The sequence below is a fragment of the Haliotis cracherodii genome, unplaced genomic scaffold (assembly GCF_022045235.1).
Source record: "Haliotis cracherodii isolate W230 unplaced genomic scaffold, xgHalCrac1.p SCAF_15, whole genome shotgun sequence".
Taxonomy (NCBI): Eukaryota; Metazoa; Mollusca; class Gastropoda; order Lepetellida; family Haliotidae; genus Haliotis; species Haliotis cracherodii.
This window is the reverse complement of record NW_027266270.1, coordinates 33,658,172-33,677,019: the sequence shown is the minus strand read 5'-3', so window position 1 is coordinate 33,677,019 and position 18,848 is coordinate 33,658,172. Positions and strand designations below refer to the sequence as shown.

At 42.3% G+C, this 18,848-nt stretch overlaps 2 protein-coding genes across 3 annotated transcripts in view; one reads left to right on the top strand and one right to left on the bottom strand.

The window, feature by feature from the left end:
* Nucleotides 1–393, bottom strand: part of LOC139462537 (glutamate receptor ionotropic, kainate 2-like) — a 44,513-nt gene extending 44,120 nt beyond the window's left edge. For both annotated transcript variants that reach the window (XM_071244334.1, XM_071244335.1), the window contains exon 1: nucleotides 298–393. The gene's annotated coding sequence lies outside the window, so the exon portion shown is untranslated. The remainder of the gene's footprint in view (nucleotides 1–297) is intronic.
* On the top strand, nucleotides 61–18,540 carry LOC139462536 (glutamate receptor 2-like). Its single transcript, XM_071244333.1, has 11 exons — nucleotides 61–669; nucleotides 1,997–2,161; nucleotides 5,305–5,595; nucleotides 6,581–6,771; nucleotides 9,227–9,283; nucleotides 10,310–10,558; nucleotides 11,519–11,626; nucleotides 12,072–12,203; nucleotides 13,368–13,580; nucleotides 15,200–16,005; nucleotides 17,662–18,540. The coding sequence occupies exons 1-11, from the start codon at nucleotides 543–545 to the stop codon at nucleotides 17,891–17,893; spliced, it is 2,571 nt and encodes an 856-aa protein (XP_071100434.1). The 5' UTR covers nucleotides 61–542; the 3' UTR covers nucleotides 17,894–18,540.
* The last annotated feature ends 308 nt before the right edge of the window (nucleotides 18,541–18,848 follow it).

Sequence of the window (18,848 nt, the reverse complement as noted above, 5' to 3'; positions counted from 1 at the left end):
GCAAATTAAGACCTCCTGGGTGCCACCAGAACAGGCCACCGGACCAGGGAATGAGATTTCAGTCATTGACTTCCAACGAAATTTGACATACGAAGAACTTGGCGAAGACAAAGAGTTGGATTACGTTGTGTCTGAAAAAGTTTGGACGTGAATCATGTCATGGACACAAGCGATCAATACTTCATGTGGGTACTGAAATAAACTATATAACATACATTGGAATGTCTGTTTAACTCCACTTCATAACTTGGGTACACTGCAATGCAAGATGGAAGCGATGTTTAGAGATCTACTCACCTGAAATAAATACTTATTCTTCCCGAACCCGTCGTCAGATCCGCGTTACTCGCTGGCGATCAGAACAGAGATATTACATTCTGAACGAACAACACACGACGTCATCCGAGGGAGCGTTCGGGATTCGTAATGGAACGGTTCACATAGCTATCACGCAGAGCGCTAAGAGTTCAAATAGACGTCTCATAAGGGCCACGTTGGTTTCCATCACCGAATGATACAGTTTTCTTGGATCTGAAAAAAATATGGAATTTAAACGAATTCTGGAGGATTTGATCAGGGTGGTTCTACTCGTTTGTGTGTTGTGTGTTTCCTCATCGGATGGACGATGCAAAAAGACCGAAAACAAAAGAAAACTCCCGCTTACGATAGGTAAGTTATAAATGCTTATGTTGTATATAAATTAATAAACATCACAGATACTACGGAACTTAGTAGGAATAAAATGTTACTAATTTGAATGTTAATCCACAAGGCCCTGTGTTACTGGTCAATATACTTGTTATTTCTCGATAGTATTATTCATTCATTCCGTCTGGGGGGATATTTAGAATCCAGTATAAAGTGTTTAATTTCATGACATTAATCTTCACAAACGTGTTAATGTGTTAACGATTATCATAAAAATCATAAAATACTGACTATTTTAATCAATTTGGTAATGTGATTCTTATCAATACACTTAATATTTCTCGTCGAATTCCTCAATTCCCATTTGGTTATCTTGGTATACGTTTACCTTTTTTCAAAATATGTTTGTGACAAACTTCAATTCAAATATGCCTCTTTGGGTTTAACCCTAGTATTGATGGCGAGAAGATGGCTATGGGATGCTGGGCGGGATGTGGATGCACAGGGTTTAGTTGTGGGCGATGAGGTCGGAGAATCTCCGAAGTGTTAGTAGGTAATATTCAATGGTTGTTTAGGTTACGACCACGTCAATTTACCCAGGTTGTAAGTTTGAGGTAGGAAGAGTATCTGGGACGAGAAAAATATTTTTTGAAGTATGTTTTTGAAAATTTAATTTCTTTCTTCTCTTTTTTCATTTTTGGGGAGTGGGGGTGACGGTGTTTAATGGACGTGATATGTTTACCTATGTTGTCATACTGACTTTCAGCTTCTACGTTGTTTGAGTTAACCCATTACCCAACGAACCACTTAGCAAAAGCCGTCTAAAATGTTCACATATACCACTCAACTGATGATGAGGATACTGTGCTGGCTCACATGCTTACGAAAGATGGGAGACAGCAACATAAATGAAAGTTTACTTTACTAGTTATTATTACTTGAAATGAGGTTAAACATGCGTCACGTCCAGCCAAGATCACTCCCTATCAAATAGTCAAACAACCATTTAGAAATATTAGGAACGCATCTAAATGGTTGTTAGGAGATGGACTCAGAATATCCCTATCATATGTTGAGAACTATATAATTTCAAATGTCCATATTATTCTGTACCCGTGATTCGTTATTACAATCTATACTACTCAAATAAGTTAAAGAACAACCGAGTTTTTCATACCAATATGAAAGATCCGGGTGTTTAACATTATCTTCGGATTTCAGCTGGGGCGGTAATCTGGATTAACGAGTATGCGCTAGATGTGTCTTGTCAATCTATTCCCCCTCGTACATGACCACACCCTCTCCCTCGCGTGTTTGGTTCCCCCATTGTCCCCCCTCTCTGCTCCAGGTGTGCTGGAAGGTGAAACATCGGGGTATACCGTGAAGAACATGGAGTTCAGCGGAGACGTCAAGCAATGCTTCCACGACCCTCATTTCGTGGTGCTACACGTTCAAAGTGACCTTCGTATTATCACAGACGGATGGACGGAAATCGAGGAGGGGATGAAGAGAGGTAGCAATTTTATTATTATTATTATTATCAATATCGTGTCAATTACCACCAGCATTACTTGGGGTACGGGACATCTGCGGTGTCAAAATGCATTGTGAAATTTCTCTGTTCATTGGCACCATACCCGTCATCATGAGACATCACTTCCTCCAACCTCCTCCCGCTTCCTCTCACTTATTCCCCTTCCTCCCACTTCCTCTTACTTCCTCTCACTCCCTCCCGCTTCCTCTCACCTACTCTCACTTCCTACCACTTCATCCCATTTCCTCTCACTTTCTCTAACTTCCTCTCACTTCCCCCCGCTTCCTTCCACTTCCCCTCACTTCCTCTCACTTCCTCCCGCTTCCTCTCACTTATTCCCCTTCCTCCCACTTCCTCTCACTTCCTCCCGCTTCCTTCCACTTCCCCTCACTTCCTCTCACTTCCTCCCGCTTCCTCTCACTTATTCCCCTTCCTCTCACTTCCTCTCACTTATTCCCCTTCCTCTCACTTCCTCTCACTCCCTCCCGCTTCCTCTCACCTACTCTCACTTCCTACCACTTCATCCCATTTCCTCTCACTTTCTCTCACTTCCTCTCACTTCCTCCCGCTTCCTCTCACTTATTCCCCTTCCTCCCACTTCCTCTCACTTCCTCCCGCTTCCTTCCACTTCCCCTCACTTCCTCTCACTTCCTCCCGCTTCCTCTCACTTATTCCCCTTCCTCTCACTTCCTCTCACTTATTCCCCTTCCTCTCACTTCCTCTCACTCCCTCCCGCTTCCTCTCACCTACTCTCACTTCCTACCACTTCATCCCATTTCCTCTCACTTCCCCTCACTTCCTCTCACTTTCTCCCGCTTCCTCTCACTTATTCCCCTTCCTCCCACTTCCTCTCACTTCCTCCCGCTTCCTTCCACTTCCCCTCACTTCCTCTCACTTCCTCCCGCTTCCTCTCACTTATTCCCCTTCCTCTCACTTCCTCTCACTTATTCCCCTTCCTCTCACTTCCTCTCACTCCCTCCCGCTTCCTCTCACCTACTCTCACTTCCTACCACTTCATCCCATTTCCTCTCACTTTCTCTCACTTCCTCTCACTTCCTCCCGCTTCCTCTCACTTATTCCCCTTCCTCCAGCTTCCTCTCACTCACTCCCACTTCCTCCCGTTTCGTCTCACTTACTCTAACTTCCTTCCATTTCCTCCGCTTCCTCTCACTTTCTCCCACTTCCCCTCACTTTCTCTCGCTTCCTCATTTCTTCTCACTTCCTCTCACTCACTCCCACTTTCTCCCACTACCTTCCACTTCCTCTCGTTTCCTCTCACTTCCTCTCACATCAACATGACACGCTGTGTGTGTGTCTGCTTGTACTGAACAGTATATTGGTTTCTAGCAGATCATTCCTTGTTTTAACACTTTAAAACTGTAGGTCTATAGGTAAAACATGTATTGCTGCATATGCTTATGCGTATAATGTCTAAAACCGAATGCCTGTCGTATATTATCACTTTAGGTGTTCCCAAGCTGTGCAGAGTTGCGTCCCTTTGGGCACGCCAGAAACCTATGATCGTGGGTTCGAATCACGGTTCGCCCCGATTATGTTTATGTTACGTGATATAAATAAAACACAATCTTAACAAGCTGTGTTCAATCTCTGGCATTGAAATCCACAAAAGGCTCACGGTTCAATGTAAAGATGAAGTAATCTATAAAAGGCTCACGGTTCAACGTATAGACGAAGTAATCTTTAAAAGGTTCACGTTTTGCAACGCACAACACACGACACACAACCCACGACACTCTTATCCAACGTAGATCAAATGATAATAAACGCATAACCGCAGCCATGAAATCAATTATCACCTCATAAAAGGGTTACCATGCAATCAACCAAATCAGCCACCCTGACCACCCGATCCCGTTAGTCGGTTCTCACGGACAAATCTTCTTCACGGCTTACATGTGTTTGTGCAAAATACGGGAAACATATGTTACAAGAAATAATTCCACATCCTCGGTTAATATCCGTGGACACAGCATGTGTTGTTTCAAACAAGACAGTTGCACCAAGAGGAGCTGAGTCCAATCTGTTGTCATACAGGACTAGGTCTCTTATCAATTTATCATACTTTTATTAACAAGAACAATAAGCCCGAGCCATTTGGACCGTGTTACAGATGAAGGCTCAGACAGGGAACACATAGTTCATACAGACACACTGGAAATTAGGGGTTAGTGATTATCTATGACATGTGCAACCATGCTTGTGAGTTATGAGTGAGTTGTGTTTAACGCCGCTTTAAACAGTATAACAGTTATATCGCGGCGTGTCAGCTTAATGTGAGAGGGAGGCCCGAGGTCTTAGACGTTTACCATTTCGGTGAAACCCACGAGCACGGGTATGGTGCTGACAAACCTAGAAACATAATCGGGGCGAACCGGGATTCGAACCCAGAATCATAGGTTTCTGGCCTGCCCAAGGGACGCAACTCTGCACAGTAAATTACAGTTCCTTTGACAACTGTGCCACCCGTGCCCCGCAACAATGCATGGAATCTTTGATGTATTATATTAGTTTTTACGTATTAAATGATATGATATGATTATAATTGATGCGTGAGATTCATCTCTACAGTAACATAGACAGGCACTAGATTTTTAGTTATTGATAGAAGTGACATAGAATATTAGCCGTCTGTTTGTCAGAGAGATCTTGACTTTATATGCTCTCAGTATTATTGTCATTGTGTGTTGTGATATAATGGGAATACTGTTCATGACATAGCGTCATTAAACCAAACTGAATGCGTGCGTGCGTATGTGTGTGCGTGCGCATGTATGCATGCACGCATCAGATCATCGATATACCTTAAGCCAAAGTTGAACTTCTCGGCAGTATAACCTTGTTTTGACTTGCCAGTCCAACCAGAAATTCCGATTCATAACCATAAAGCATTATCAATGAGGAAGTCCAGTTATACACATATTCTTTTTCAGTAACTTCAGATGGCATTTGCTTTCATTTTTGACAAATTGCCCAAACCTCTGAAGGGAGATATGTAGTTGTTTCTATGGCCACCGTGTGTTGTAACAAAACTAAACATTTAAATCTTCTTGGTCCGTCTGTTAACTCTTTACTAATAATTCATCTCCATCACAATATTTTAGCTTTATCAAAGCAAGCTGGAGAGTCGAAAACCTTCAACCTCATCATCGGTCCATTTTATACCAACTTGGCCATGATGCTGGAGAAGAACCACATCCCGTACTTGGTGACCGACTACAAGGGCTTCAAGGACATCGATATGTCGCGCGTGCAGGACCGCACCAACTGGCGCACGCTGGTGGAGATCCGCCCTCCGGCCCAGGAGCAGAACATGGCGGTGGTAGACCTGTTCCAGAAGGAGAAGTGGGAAAGTGCGGTGATGTTGATGCCGAAGAATGAGGCTGATAACCAAGGTTCGTCAAAAAATATTTCATTTTAGACATTACTGTTAGTTTGTTTCTGTGTTGTTTAACGCCACATTCAGCAATATCTCAGCTATATGACGACGGTTTTAAATAAGACAATCCAGTCATTGACATCATGAGCATCGATCCACGCAATTGGAATACGATGATGACATCCATCAACCAAGTCAGCGAGCCTGACCACCCGATCCCGTTAGTCGCCTCTTACAACAAATATAGTCCCCTTTTTCACCAAGCATGGGTTGCGGAAGACATATTCTACCCCGGATATTTGCGGGTCTTGCTGTTAGTTATGAATGAACACAGATTGCTTTACGCCGCATCAGAGTGAGTGAGTTGGGTTTAACGCCACTTTTAACAGTATTCCAGTCATATCACGGCGTGTCAGCTTAATGGGGGAGGAAAGCCCGAAGTGATGCAGGTGTTAGACGTTTACCACGAGCACCGGTATGGTGCTGACAAACCTAGAAACATAATCGGGGCGAACCGGGATTCGAATCCACAATCATAGGTTTCTGGCGTGCCCAAGGGACGCAACTCTGCACAGCTAATCGCGGTGCCTCAGATGACTTAGATGACCACGCCGCATCAGAAATTGTATAGCTAATTGAGGCCAAATTTATTACTGTTTGTGAATCAACTGTTGTGGGCCTCAATCAGATTGCTGCTAGCTGAACGGGATTCAAAGTATGGAAATATATGCTGTTCATGGCGTATCAATAGATTCTTGTTATCACTAACTCACTTACTCACTCACTGACTCAATCACTGACTCACTCACTGACTCACTGACTCAATTACTGACTCACTGACTCACTCACAGACTCACTCACTGATTGACTCACTGACTGACTCACCAACTGGCTCACCCATTGACTCACTCACTGACTCACCAACTGACTCACTCACTGACTCACCCATTGACTCACTCACTGACTCAATCACTGACTCAATCACTGACTCACTCACTCAGAGTGCCAGGACCTGGCGCAGCAGATGGTTGGGCGTGGCATCTCCGTCATCCCCTACTCTATCGACCCCGAGGAAGCAAGGAAGATGATAAAACAAGCCATGAGGAACTTCCAGCTCCTCAACCAGAAGCAGGTCGTCATGTGCAGCCCCAGAGACGCCAAGGACAGACTCATACAGCAGCTCCTTAAAGTGGTGAGCAGTAGACGAAACGTTGGTTCTCCTCCCGTGGAGAGCGTTGTATCTAAATTACATACATTATTGCAGATTTACAGTTTTCTGACCCGTGCGTAACATTATGTTACTTGTCAAATATGTAGTACAAATATACAAACGTATGTGAGATCATGTTATAAGAAGTACATAGCTTTCTTTGTAGATTTAAAGTGTCTTTGTAGATTTAAAGTGTCTGAGTGATTAATAATTTCAAGTATCAGTAAAAGTAAATTGTCCCAATATAATCAGTGATGTCCATATTCACCCCCATCCGTTGCCAACATACTCCATCATACACCATACACCATACACATTGCGCACAAAACCAAAACAGCACACTACACGCTACGCATTACACGCTGCACACTGCATCATACACACTGCATCATACACCCTACACTCTACACTCTACACACTGCATCATACACCCTACACTATACACCCTACACACTGTATCATACACCCTACACTCTACGCTCTACACACTGTATCATACACCCTACACTCTACACCCTACACACTGCATCATACACCCTACACTCTACACCCTACACACTGCATCATACACCCTACACTCTACACCCTACACCCTACACTCTACGCTCTACACACTGTATCATACACCCTACACTCTACACCCTACACACTGCATCATACACCCTACTCTCTACACCCTACACCATACACTCTACGCTCTACACACTGTATCATACACCCTACACTCTACACCCTACACACTGTATCATACACCCTACACTCTACGCTCTACACACTGTATCATACACCCTACACTCTACACTCTACACACTGCATCATACACCCTACACTCTACACCCTACACACTGTATCATACACCCTACACTCTACACCCTACACACTGTATCATACACCCTACACTCTACGCTCTACACACTGTATCATACACCCTACACTCTACACCCTACACACTGTATCATACACCCTACACTCTACGCTCTACACACTGCATCATACACCCTACACTCTACACCCTACACACTGTATCATACACCCTACACTCTACGCTCTACACACTGCATCATACACCCTACACTCTACACCCTACACACTGTATCATACACCCTACACTCTACGCTCTACACACTGCATCATACACCCTACACTCTACACCCTACACACTGCACCATACACCCTACACTCTACACCCTACACACTGCATCATACACCCTACACTCTACACCCTACACCCTACACTCTACGCTCTACACTCTGTATCATACACCCTACACTCTACACTCTACACACTGCATCATACACCCTACACTCTACACCCTACACACTGCATCATACACCCTACACTCTACACCCTACACCCTACACTCTACACCCTACACACTGCATCATACACCCTACACTCTACACCCTACACACTGCATCATACACCCTACACTCTACACCCTACACCCTACACTCTACGCTCTACACACTGTATCATACACCCTACACTCTACACCCTACACACTGCATCATACACCCTACACTCTACACCCTACACACTGCATCATACACCCTACACTCTACACCCTACACCCTACACTCTACACCCTACACACTGCATCATACACCCTACACTCTACACCCTACACACTGCATCATACACCCTACACTCTACACCCAACATCGTGCACACTACACCCTACTCTCTACACTACATCATACACCATACACCCTATACACTGCATCATACAAACAACATCATACATACTACATCATACACCCTATATCGTACATACTACATCATACATACTACACACTACATCGTACACCCAACATCATACACTACACATACTACATCATACACACTACATCATACACAGTACACTCTACACACTGCATCATACAAACTACACACTACATCGTACACCCAACATCATACACTACACATACTACATCATACACACTACACCATACACACTACATCATACACACTACATTAGACAACATATTAAACTCTACACACAACATCATACACCATACGCTCTACACACTACATCATACAAACTACACACTACATCGTACACCATACACTCTATTCACTACATCATACACCCTACACTCTACACACTACATCGTACACCCTACATCATACACACTACATTAGACAACATATTAAACTCTACACACAACATCATACACCATACACTCTATTCACTACATCATACACCCTACACTCTACACACTACATCGTACACCCTACATCATACACACTAAGCTCTACATCCTTCATCATACAGCTTTTTCTGTAAATTGTTTTGATGGATTCCGGGATGATAGTCTTTTACAAGAAATACCCACGCTTGTTTTCTAGATTTCTACGCACTTTACATTTCTAATGAAGTGATAGGGAAATGTAAGGTAAGAGACAAAGAACCTCATCACAATATGGTTATTTCAGGCCAAGCTTTACAACCTCTTGATGGATGTTGATCTGAATTTCATATTCGTTGATTCGGTAAGTACTTTTAAAATATATAAACTCATCTCCATCTTTGTAGCTGCGACGTGATAGAGCAGAACTTGACTGGTCGCTTCACTCACCAAGTCCCAAGGGCTGGCAGGTCTATCGTTGAGGACTGCCGTGGTCCTGTTACAGACTGTCTCGGGTCTCGTTTCAGGACTTTCTTAGATCTATGTTTTATTCCCTAAGATCGTTGTGTGGGATATACCCGAAGGAAGGAGAAGAACTCAAATCTAAACAAACTCTACCATTTACTGGATAGGATAATATACTTTACTTACAGAACTGTTCAAAAGTATTTTAGATTTCAATAAATAGATTTGTGTCATGTTAAACTAAGTCTTCTTTCATATCCTTACATTTTCAATTTCAATTGTGTATAACCCTATGACAGAATGTGTTTGTTCATGCTGCATCGGTACAGGGTGGCACAGTGGTGTTAGGTACCACAATTCGCTGCACGTGCCATCGTATACCTGATGATGATCCGTGGGTTTCTTCATCATGGTCGCATTGGATCTTCATCGCATATGTCACGCTCACACATCGTGACATACTACCCAAAGCAGCGTTTAACATTCATTAACAGGCGTTTCCTTAAATTCATTAATGTCTCTCTACCAAATGATTAATTATCAATAGAGATGGCATTTCAATTAAAAAAGTTTTTTTGTTTCAATTTCCCACATTAATGTTGGTTGTGAGATGAAGTTCTCCTTCAATAGTAATCTCAATAGAGAACTCCAGAAAGCCTAAACCTTTCTCGTATGCATAAAATAACCCAACTGTAAAATATTGATTCTATAAGGTAATCTAAATTTTAGATTCAATCTTACACTGATCGCATGCCTTGATAGGATATCTAGTGATGTGGTGATTATTTATTGACGTTTCAATACTAATGGACAATTTTTAACTGTAACATGTAATACAGAGTTTCAAATCTTTTTTCGTTGGTGAAGAACGCATCAAATGTTTTTCTTCATGCATGTGATAATTTGTGCTCGGATTTTACCACAGAGTTCAAACCTGGAACCATTAGCCGGAGCAGACCAGATGTACCGCCTTCGCCTGTTCTCTGCGCGTTGCAAGTTGTATGCGTTCCGTTACTTCCACCCCCCTCAAGAGGGCGAGTCGGGTGACGCAAACGTTGCCATCGCCAAGGATGCCGCAAGCGTCACAAAGGATGCCTTAGCTGAGTACCTGTATAAGATCACGGAACCTACCAATATAATCAAAAGGAAGATATTGCTGAAGGCGTTAAAGGGGGTGAGCTACTTTTTCGTTCGTCTCATCTGTCTAGTTTGGATACAACAATTATGACATCACTGGTTTAGCAAGAAGTCATGATGTTATCTGAAAATGTTTTCGGGCACAAACTCATATCCAAATTTGAGGCAACAGTGAAAAAATGATGTCCGATGCAATTCCCTATTTTGACTTGTTCCATATGTACATATATGAATAACTGACTTGCCATCGCATGTGTTTGTGACGGGTGCCTACGGTTGGGTAGGGATATGCTCACCTTTTCACGAACACCTGGTATCATCACTATTTGATAGCGATTCATATACACTTGATCATGATATAGTCGGAATACAATTGATTGTTATGAATATGGAAATGGTTTTACTGATTTTATTTTCATCCTTCCAGTCATTCAAATAATAACAAACTATTATACATGAAAAAAACAAAACTTAAAGTATATTTTAATGTCGATTCGTTGCCATGGGTAACATTAGATACGGCTTACACGCATACTTGTGAGTATTAGATGCAAATATATCTGGTACCACCTCCGTGGTGTAGCGGTAGATCATCCGCCCGGAGAGCGGAAGGTCCGGGGTTAGATTCCCGGCCGCGTCATACCAAAAGACGTTAAACGATGGTACTTGTTGTAACCCTGTCTGGCGCTCGGCATTAAGGGTCTAAAACAAGGACTGGTCGGCTCGGAGTCAGTATACTGTGTCTGAATGGGGTCTTCATGTTAAACTGTGGCATTTTATATCCATGGGCTAGCACCATAAAATCGGCATCAGTCCGGACAAGTACAAGCAGCCACACACACACACGTGCATGCACGTCGCTATAATAGTGCAACAATCTTGGACGCGACGTAAAACCCCATTTCACCTGATCTCACACATATATCTTTGACCACCATAATGCCCATGTATTAAGTGTTTGATCTTTGTGAGTTTATCATCATTGCATAATTTACAGGTGCGACTTCACGGAGATACGGGCCTCATTCGTTTCAACGGAACAGGTCAGAGGGTAAACTACACACTGTACCTCTACAACCATGGAGGAGAGGACATGTACCGGAAGGTGGGCATGTGAACATTCGTTCGTTCGTTCGTTCGTTTCTGTAGCATTTGAGGGTCGCACATTTACATTAGATGTATGATTGTCCCTGGAGTCCCTGGAGTCAGAATAGAACATGCTCCCAGATCCCCAGGCTTCTTGAAACATCCGATGAATGAGGATCTGGTGGTTACAATATGTGACCTGGCTGATTGTGTGTCATCGTACCCCAATGGTGGTGATCGTTACTTAAGTAAAGGCTTGGTCCGTCTCGGTTCAGATTCAGTGATTTACCGGGTCCACGATATATGTTTGGAATATTCCTGACTGTAGCGTAAAACTAGATTCACTTAGTAGTAACGTCATCATTTGAAAGGGACGTAACTCTCACTTTTGCTCACCTTAATCGAATATCGTTCGAGGATGACGAATGCAGTATATAATTGCCATGTTTCAACGCGAACCTCAGGTGGGAGAATGGATTCCGTCAGGCAGCAGCGCCAACGACAGGCTCAACATGACGCAGGTGGACGATGATGACGACGAGGATTCTGATCAATCTGGGATTTTCCCCGACACCGTCAATGTAGTGGTGGTGGAGGTAAGTGACCTTATGGCACTGAAGCTAACAGGCGATGGAATGATGCGTCAACGATGATCTGATCAGTTCCACATGGAATCAGGTCCACCCGGAGCACATGTGTAAATGTACCGTGGAAAACATTCCTTGTAAAACCTGTTCCATGGGAATAATTCCCCAAGAGAAAATAGTACAAAGGAACCATTTCACTGCAAGAATAGAGGCAAGAGGCTACTTGCGCCATCCTTACTGGTTGTCTTCTTGCTATTATTTGACAAGAACTATCTAATAATAACAGGTACACTATTAGTAATAAAAATCTGTTTCTGTCTTGATTCAATGGTGGCAAAATTATTAAAATTATCAAAATAAAAATGTTATCAGGGATAAAGTTTTGGTAAAAAAAAATCATTTTTCACCAAATTTACCAAAAACGAAAATAGCATCTTCTTCGCTCTTACCTCGCACTTGACATACTAAGGGCGGTTGTCAAATCTGAATACAATCACAATACATAAATCTGTCATTTTATCCGATTAAAATCCATTTGCATGTTTTAGAAATGTTTATAGAGTATAATATTCTAATTCGACTTTGTTTTGGAAAAGTCCACAAATTGAACGTCTGCCCGGAGAGAGTAAGGTCACTGGTTTCGATCCCAAGGTCGTATCATGCCAAATGACCTTTCATGACATGTCAACCTGCTGGTGCTTGGATGAGCAAACAGATGACAAAACGTCAAGGGCTGGGCAGCCTGGAGTCAGTATACCGTGCCCTGGTCGGTTGTCCTTGTTAAACTGCGGCATGTTAGCTCAATCGGCTGGTACAGTAAACTACGGTTATAACAAACTCAAAGGGGCCACTAATTTTAGTTCGTTATAACCGTAGTTCGTTATACGCATATATACAGCATATATACAACACATGGCCGGGACTAAAAAATAAGTTCGTTATATAGGTCAGTTCGTTATAAGCGTGTTCGTTATAAACGTAGTTTACTGTACTATAAAACAGGCATTAGTCCGGACTAATACAAGCAGACACACACACCCGTGCATGCGAGTGGCTAAATAAGTGCAAAAGTTTTTAACTAGACGTTAAAACAATATCACATCATCTCGTTTGGGAAATTGGAATGTCAACCAAGTGTGGTCTGAGTTTCATCAAAATGTTTTGTTTATGCAGGAGGAGCCCTTTGTAATGAAGAAGTTGCCCAACTCCTCCATGAACAACGAGGGGAACGACAGATACGAGGGTTTCACCATCGACCTACTGAGGAAGTTAAAGGAAGAACTCAAGTTCAAATATAAAATCTACGTCAGCCCGAAAAACGCATACGGCGTGAAAAACATGGACGATGGGAAATGGGACGGAATGGTTGGTGAGATCATTTCCAAGGTGAGACATTTATCAAGATAATTGGTTGAGACGAAGCATTTGTGAGATCATTAATAAGGGGGGACATTTATTAAGATAATTGGATATTACGAAGCATTTGTGAGATCATTAATAAGGTGAGGCATTTGTTAAGATAACTGGATATTACGAAGCATTGGTGAGATCATTAATGAGGGGAGTTGGTGGGATCCGGATGAGGGGAGACATTTGTTACGATAATTGGATATTACGAAGCATTTGTGAGATCATAATTAAGGGAGGATATTTGTTAATATGATTGCATATTACGAAGCATTGGTGAGATCATTTCTAAGGTGAGACATTTATCAAGATATAATTGGTTGAGACGAAGCATTTGTGAGATCATTAATAAGGTGAGGCATTTGTTAAGATAATTGGATATTACGAAGCATTTGTGAGATCATTAATAAGGGGAGTTGGTGGGATCCTTAATGAGAGGAGACATTTGTTACGATAATTGGATATGTTGTTCAAAACTACACGCTGATCCTGCAAGAGACAAATGGTGCATCTCGGGTCATGGATCTCTAAGTCACATGTGATGTATTCATGAGCATCGGTTCTCACATCATTCCAGTAAGTTCATTTGTGCCTCAAACCAATCTAATATCTCTTGAATGTGAATACGTCTTTATATCTTAACTAACATGTTTAGTATTCGCGTTTCTTTTGGCGGTGAGTATATATTAGTGATTATATTCTTCCGGGGGTAAAACTTTGGTGAGATCGTGGCAGGGATGAGTTATGGGTGAGATAATTGCTGTGATGAAGCATTAGGTGAGATAATGATACAGGTGAAACTTTAGTGAAATCAGTGCGACGAACAGCTACAATATTGCTGATGCGACCAAAAGTACGGGCATGTAAATCGCATACACCATCAACAAGCAACACCATCAATTCCATATTGCAAGAAAACAACGGAGGTAGTTTGTTTGGTGGTGCTATACCGTAAACACCAGTATGAAGGTACTAAGTATCTACCTTGCCAAAACATATCTAGCGAAACATGTAATGGACAATTACAAACTCAGGTGAGGTAAAATGGGGTTTAACGTCGCGTCCAAGATTATTGCACTTATATCCGTCCACGTGTGTGTTTTTTTGTAGCTGCTTGTACTAGTCCGTAACAATGAAGATTTTATAGTGCTAGCCCATGGAGATACAATGCCCCATTTTAACATAAATACCCCACTCAGACACAGTACAATGACTTAGAGCCGACCAGTCCTTATTTTAGCCCCATAATGCCGAGCGCCAGGCAGGGTAACACAAAATATCATCTCTTAATCTTTCAATTGTTAATTGTGTGAGTGAGTGAGTATGGTTTTATGCTGCAAACCCACCGCCTCTATTCAATACAATAGATGAATACCAGATTGAATGTGAGAGAAAACATAAGGAGTGACTTTCTTTCTTCCTAAAACACAAGAAGACCGCACTTATGTTAAGCTTGCCTTGCCACGTTGGTAGAGCACAGTCAGATGATTGAGCAGTCTGAAAATAAATATAGTTCATATCATAGCATTACTAAAATTAATAACTTTAACATGTCAGTAGTAGTAATATTTTTGTGTGAACAAAATCATATTTTTCAGAATGCTACCCTGGCTATGGGTGCCATATCCATCACCTCCCAACGAGAGACCGATATCGACTTCTCCCAAGGCATCATCAGCACCGGCATCAACATCCTCATCTACAAACCCCAGGAAGAATACAACATCTTCCAATTCCTCTTCCCGTTTTCTCTCTACCTCTGGTTGGCCATTATCGGGGCGTCCATCTTTGTCTCATTTGTCCTGTTCCTTCTTGACTATACGAACCCAAACCGGAAGTTCACTCCCAAGGAGACGTTGTGGTACGCTGTCGGGACGCTTCTCAAGCGAGGAACAGACTTCTCTCCGAAGCCAGTGTCTCAGCGCATCCTGTCTGCCGGCTTCACCTTCTTCGTCCTCATCACCGTCTCCAGCTACACCGCCAACATGGCCGCCTTCCTCACCACCAAAAGCCTGGAGAAAACCATCAACTCTTTCGACGACCTATCCGAGAGTGAGCAAGCAATATGTACCGTGGACAAATCGGCAACCATGAAGTTCTTCGAGAAGGGACATAGCCCTGTCTACAAGCGGATCTGGGACACGATTGTAGCTGTTGATGGTCTGGTTCCTAACGCGTCATCTGGTCGCGACAGAGTCATGAACAAAGAGTGTGCGTTTATTTTCGATTTCTTGATAAACGAGTATTCTGAGTATAAAAAATGTTGTACGAAGGCTGTGGCCGTTCCCATCCTGATGCAGGAACACGGTATTGGCATGGCGCAAGGAGCTCCCTTCAAAACCAAGCTGAACATCGCCCTTCTCAAACTGAAGGAAAGTGGACAGATCAACCAGCTGAAAAAGAAGTAAGTATTTTTTCCACTTTTTGAATTGTCACCTTCCTATTTTAATACAGTAAGCCCGGTCGTCTATGGTGTTGTCTAAGTCGCCTAAGGAGTACCGAGTTCTGTTCGTTTGAAATTCATGGGTCCGATGATCAAGACTTCGAGTCTGAGATTCGGCCTGATCTTTGGTTTCTAAAACTTCATCTTCCTAGGCCGACACACCTTGATAAAGCAATGTTCTAAAACAGAGTTAGACTCATTCAATCATTTGTTGACGGTGAAGGAGTATTGCGTCCATCTGTAAATTCAAAGCAAGATACGTGATGCCTGAATTGAAAGATATCATTATCAAGTCAAATGTGTCTTGTACAATGTAGACATTTACTTAAATTCAGATGCCATTTGCTTTCTTTTTGACCATTTGTCCTAAACTTTCCAAGATCAGCAGGTTTAGTGACAAATGCCGCATGGATCAAGGCATGAAGCTTTTCCTTAAGTTTGCTTCAAATACATTGTACTTGCTATGAATGTAAAGAAAATCATTCCTTGATTGCATTAAGGATTCTGGTTAATCTTTGAAACGGGAATTGGGTGGTACATGTGCTGGACCTACCAATATATCTCTCTTTGTATGGATTTTTATGGAGCTTTCGAATCCAATACAACTGAGGAATGGGCATGTTAGGCCAAAGTTCGGCAGTAAGGATGCGTGGATCTAGCAGATTTCCTCCCCTGTTAACATACTGGCCTTCTACGCCGCACTATGTGATGGTCACTCGTACCAAATAGTGATTCTTATTTCATTGGTTACCGTATTCCACGTAATAAGCGCTCTCCAAATTAGAAATAGGGAGCACTTATTAGAATATTATTTTGGTGAAAAAAACAAAGTTGAAAGATTATTTTTGTGGTTTATGCTGACAGCCTGATATGTTTATGTACGACAGATAGATTGTTCCAGAATTTAAGGGTGCATATAACACACGGCCGTGTATTATACGCGAATAAATAAGTTTTGTGTTTATTGATCAATCGGAAGGGGTGCTAATTTGGATTGTTCACTAGCCAATATCTAAGCAAATGTCGCCGTGGGCGCGTATGAGAGCGGGGCGCTTATTACGTCGAATACCCTTCATGTAGGGCAGCCAGAGTTTGGATTACAACTGCCAGGAATAGAAGGGGATTATTCCTCCTCGTCAGTATGTTCATTATACTAATGACAGCATCATGCACGGATTTCATTTTGAAAGACATTCGATAGGTTCATCTTCTCTGTTGGCCCATACTTTGGTATACGTTTCGACAGCATCCATGATTATGAAGATGTGATCCCAATTTGTAACAGTCAGTTTGCGATACGTTTGTCCTTATTTGAATAACGTTCAGAACAATAGAGAAGACAACTGTAATTATATCACCAACGGGTCGGTTGCGGTGTAATGAGTCTTGGCAGCCACAAGTAGTGGCATGTACGTCACGTCAAAGCTGCAACACGTTCATAGAATCGAACAACTGAAATGGTGTTCGTTTAGAAAAATTAAACTTCTTTATGGTTCCTGAAATCTGGAGTTTGAAGAGCATCAATTCCCCTGTTTGCAAACTTCAAATTCAGGCACATGCGGCCCTTTTCTGCTTGATATGCCGTATATGTACGTATATATACTCCGTGTGTTCCAGGTGGTGGGATGACAAGCGTCAGTGCAACGTTGCCAGCGACCGCGCCAATCGTGCCCAGTTTGGCCTCACCCACACCGCAGGGGTGTTCATCCTTGCACTTTTTGGACTCGTCTTCTCTGTGGCATTTTTCCTTTTCAAGAAATTCTATTTGAGACGGAAATTGAAGAAACAGGCTCAGAAAGCCGAGAAGGAGAAGGAACTACTCTGCAAGGGGTCGCCATCTTCTGTGTGACCTTCACCTTGACGCACACTGTTCTGACTCTCACCAAAGACTGTTCTCATCCTTAGACTGTCACAACCCCACATGGGTACAATGTGTGATCCCATTTCTGGTGTCCCCGCCGTTATATTGCTGGAATATTGCAAAAATAGCGGCGTCAAACCATACTCACTCAATCACTCTTGTCTTAGACATAACAATGAAGTCCTGAGTGTTTTATTACATGTATGTCGTAATGTCGTATTGTCGTAGCCTGTTTCTGAATAACCAATGCACATTTGAAAATTAAAAGGTGTGTTTCACATTTGTACGTGGTGGAATAATATATGAAAGTAAATTAGGGGTCATATAGATAATCTGTGATGGATAAACGACCATGTGATTACACGTCCAAATACTTTATTCATACGTGGCGGTTGGGTAGCCTAATAGTTAACGTCCGACATAGATACAATGTGTGAAGCCAATTTCTGGTGTCCCCTGCCATGATATTGCTGGAATATTGCTAAAAGCGACGCAAAAGCACACTTACTGATTATAAACAGTTTCTCTATTACCCAATAAGTCGATCAACTGGTACCTATACCATTCGTTAACTCATCGCCTATTCCAAGTGAATATCTATTTGCTAGAGCGTCAGTTCAGCCAGACAGAGTTTCTTTGTAAGTGACGCCTCGTGGAATAGGAATGTCAGCTTCCAGTCAGTTACAAACTAAGAATCTGTGATCGTATCAGACATTTATTTTTATTAAAGGGAAGCAACTCTTGTAGGCATGTGCTCTGATTCGTATGCACTGAGAATTTGTGTCATTAAGTTATAGTGATGTGGTGGGTTTCCATCTTCCCTACCTCTCTGGTGTATATATTTCGAGTAGAATTATTTTACAAAGAAAGTCTATACTCAGATTTCCAAATGATTTTGACGGGTGTTTTTTTATGTTGAATAATAATCACAAAATGTATCTGA

What these genes read in the sequence shown, in the direction of transcription:
- LOC139462536 (XM_071244333.1), top strand. Translation starts at nt 543, where the DNA reads ATGGAATTTAAACGAATTCTGGAGGATTTGATCAGGGTGGTTCTACTC. An exon ending in CGAGGAGGGGATGAAGAGAG is followed by an intron (nt 2,162 to 5,304) that starts GTAGCAATTTTA and finishes ACAATATTTTAG; the next exon opens with CTTTATCAAAGCAAGCTGGA. An exon ending in GAGAGGACATGTACCGGAAG is followed by an intron (nt 11,627 to 12,071) that starts GTGGGCATGTGA and finishes CGCGAACCTCAG; the next exon opens with GTGGGAGAATGGATTCCGTC.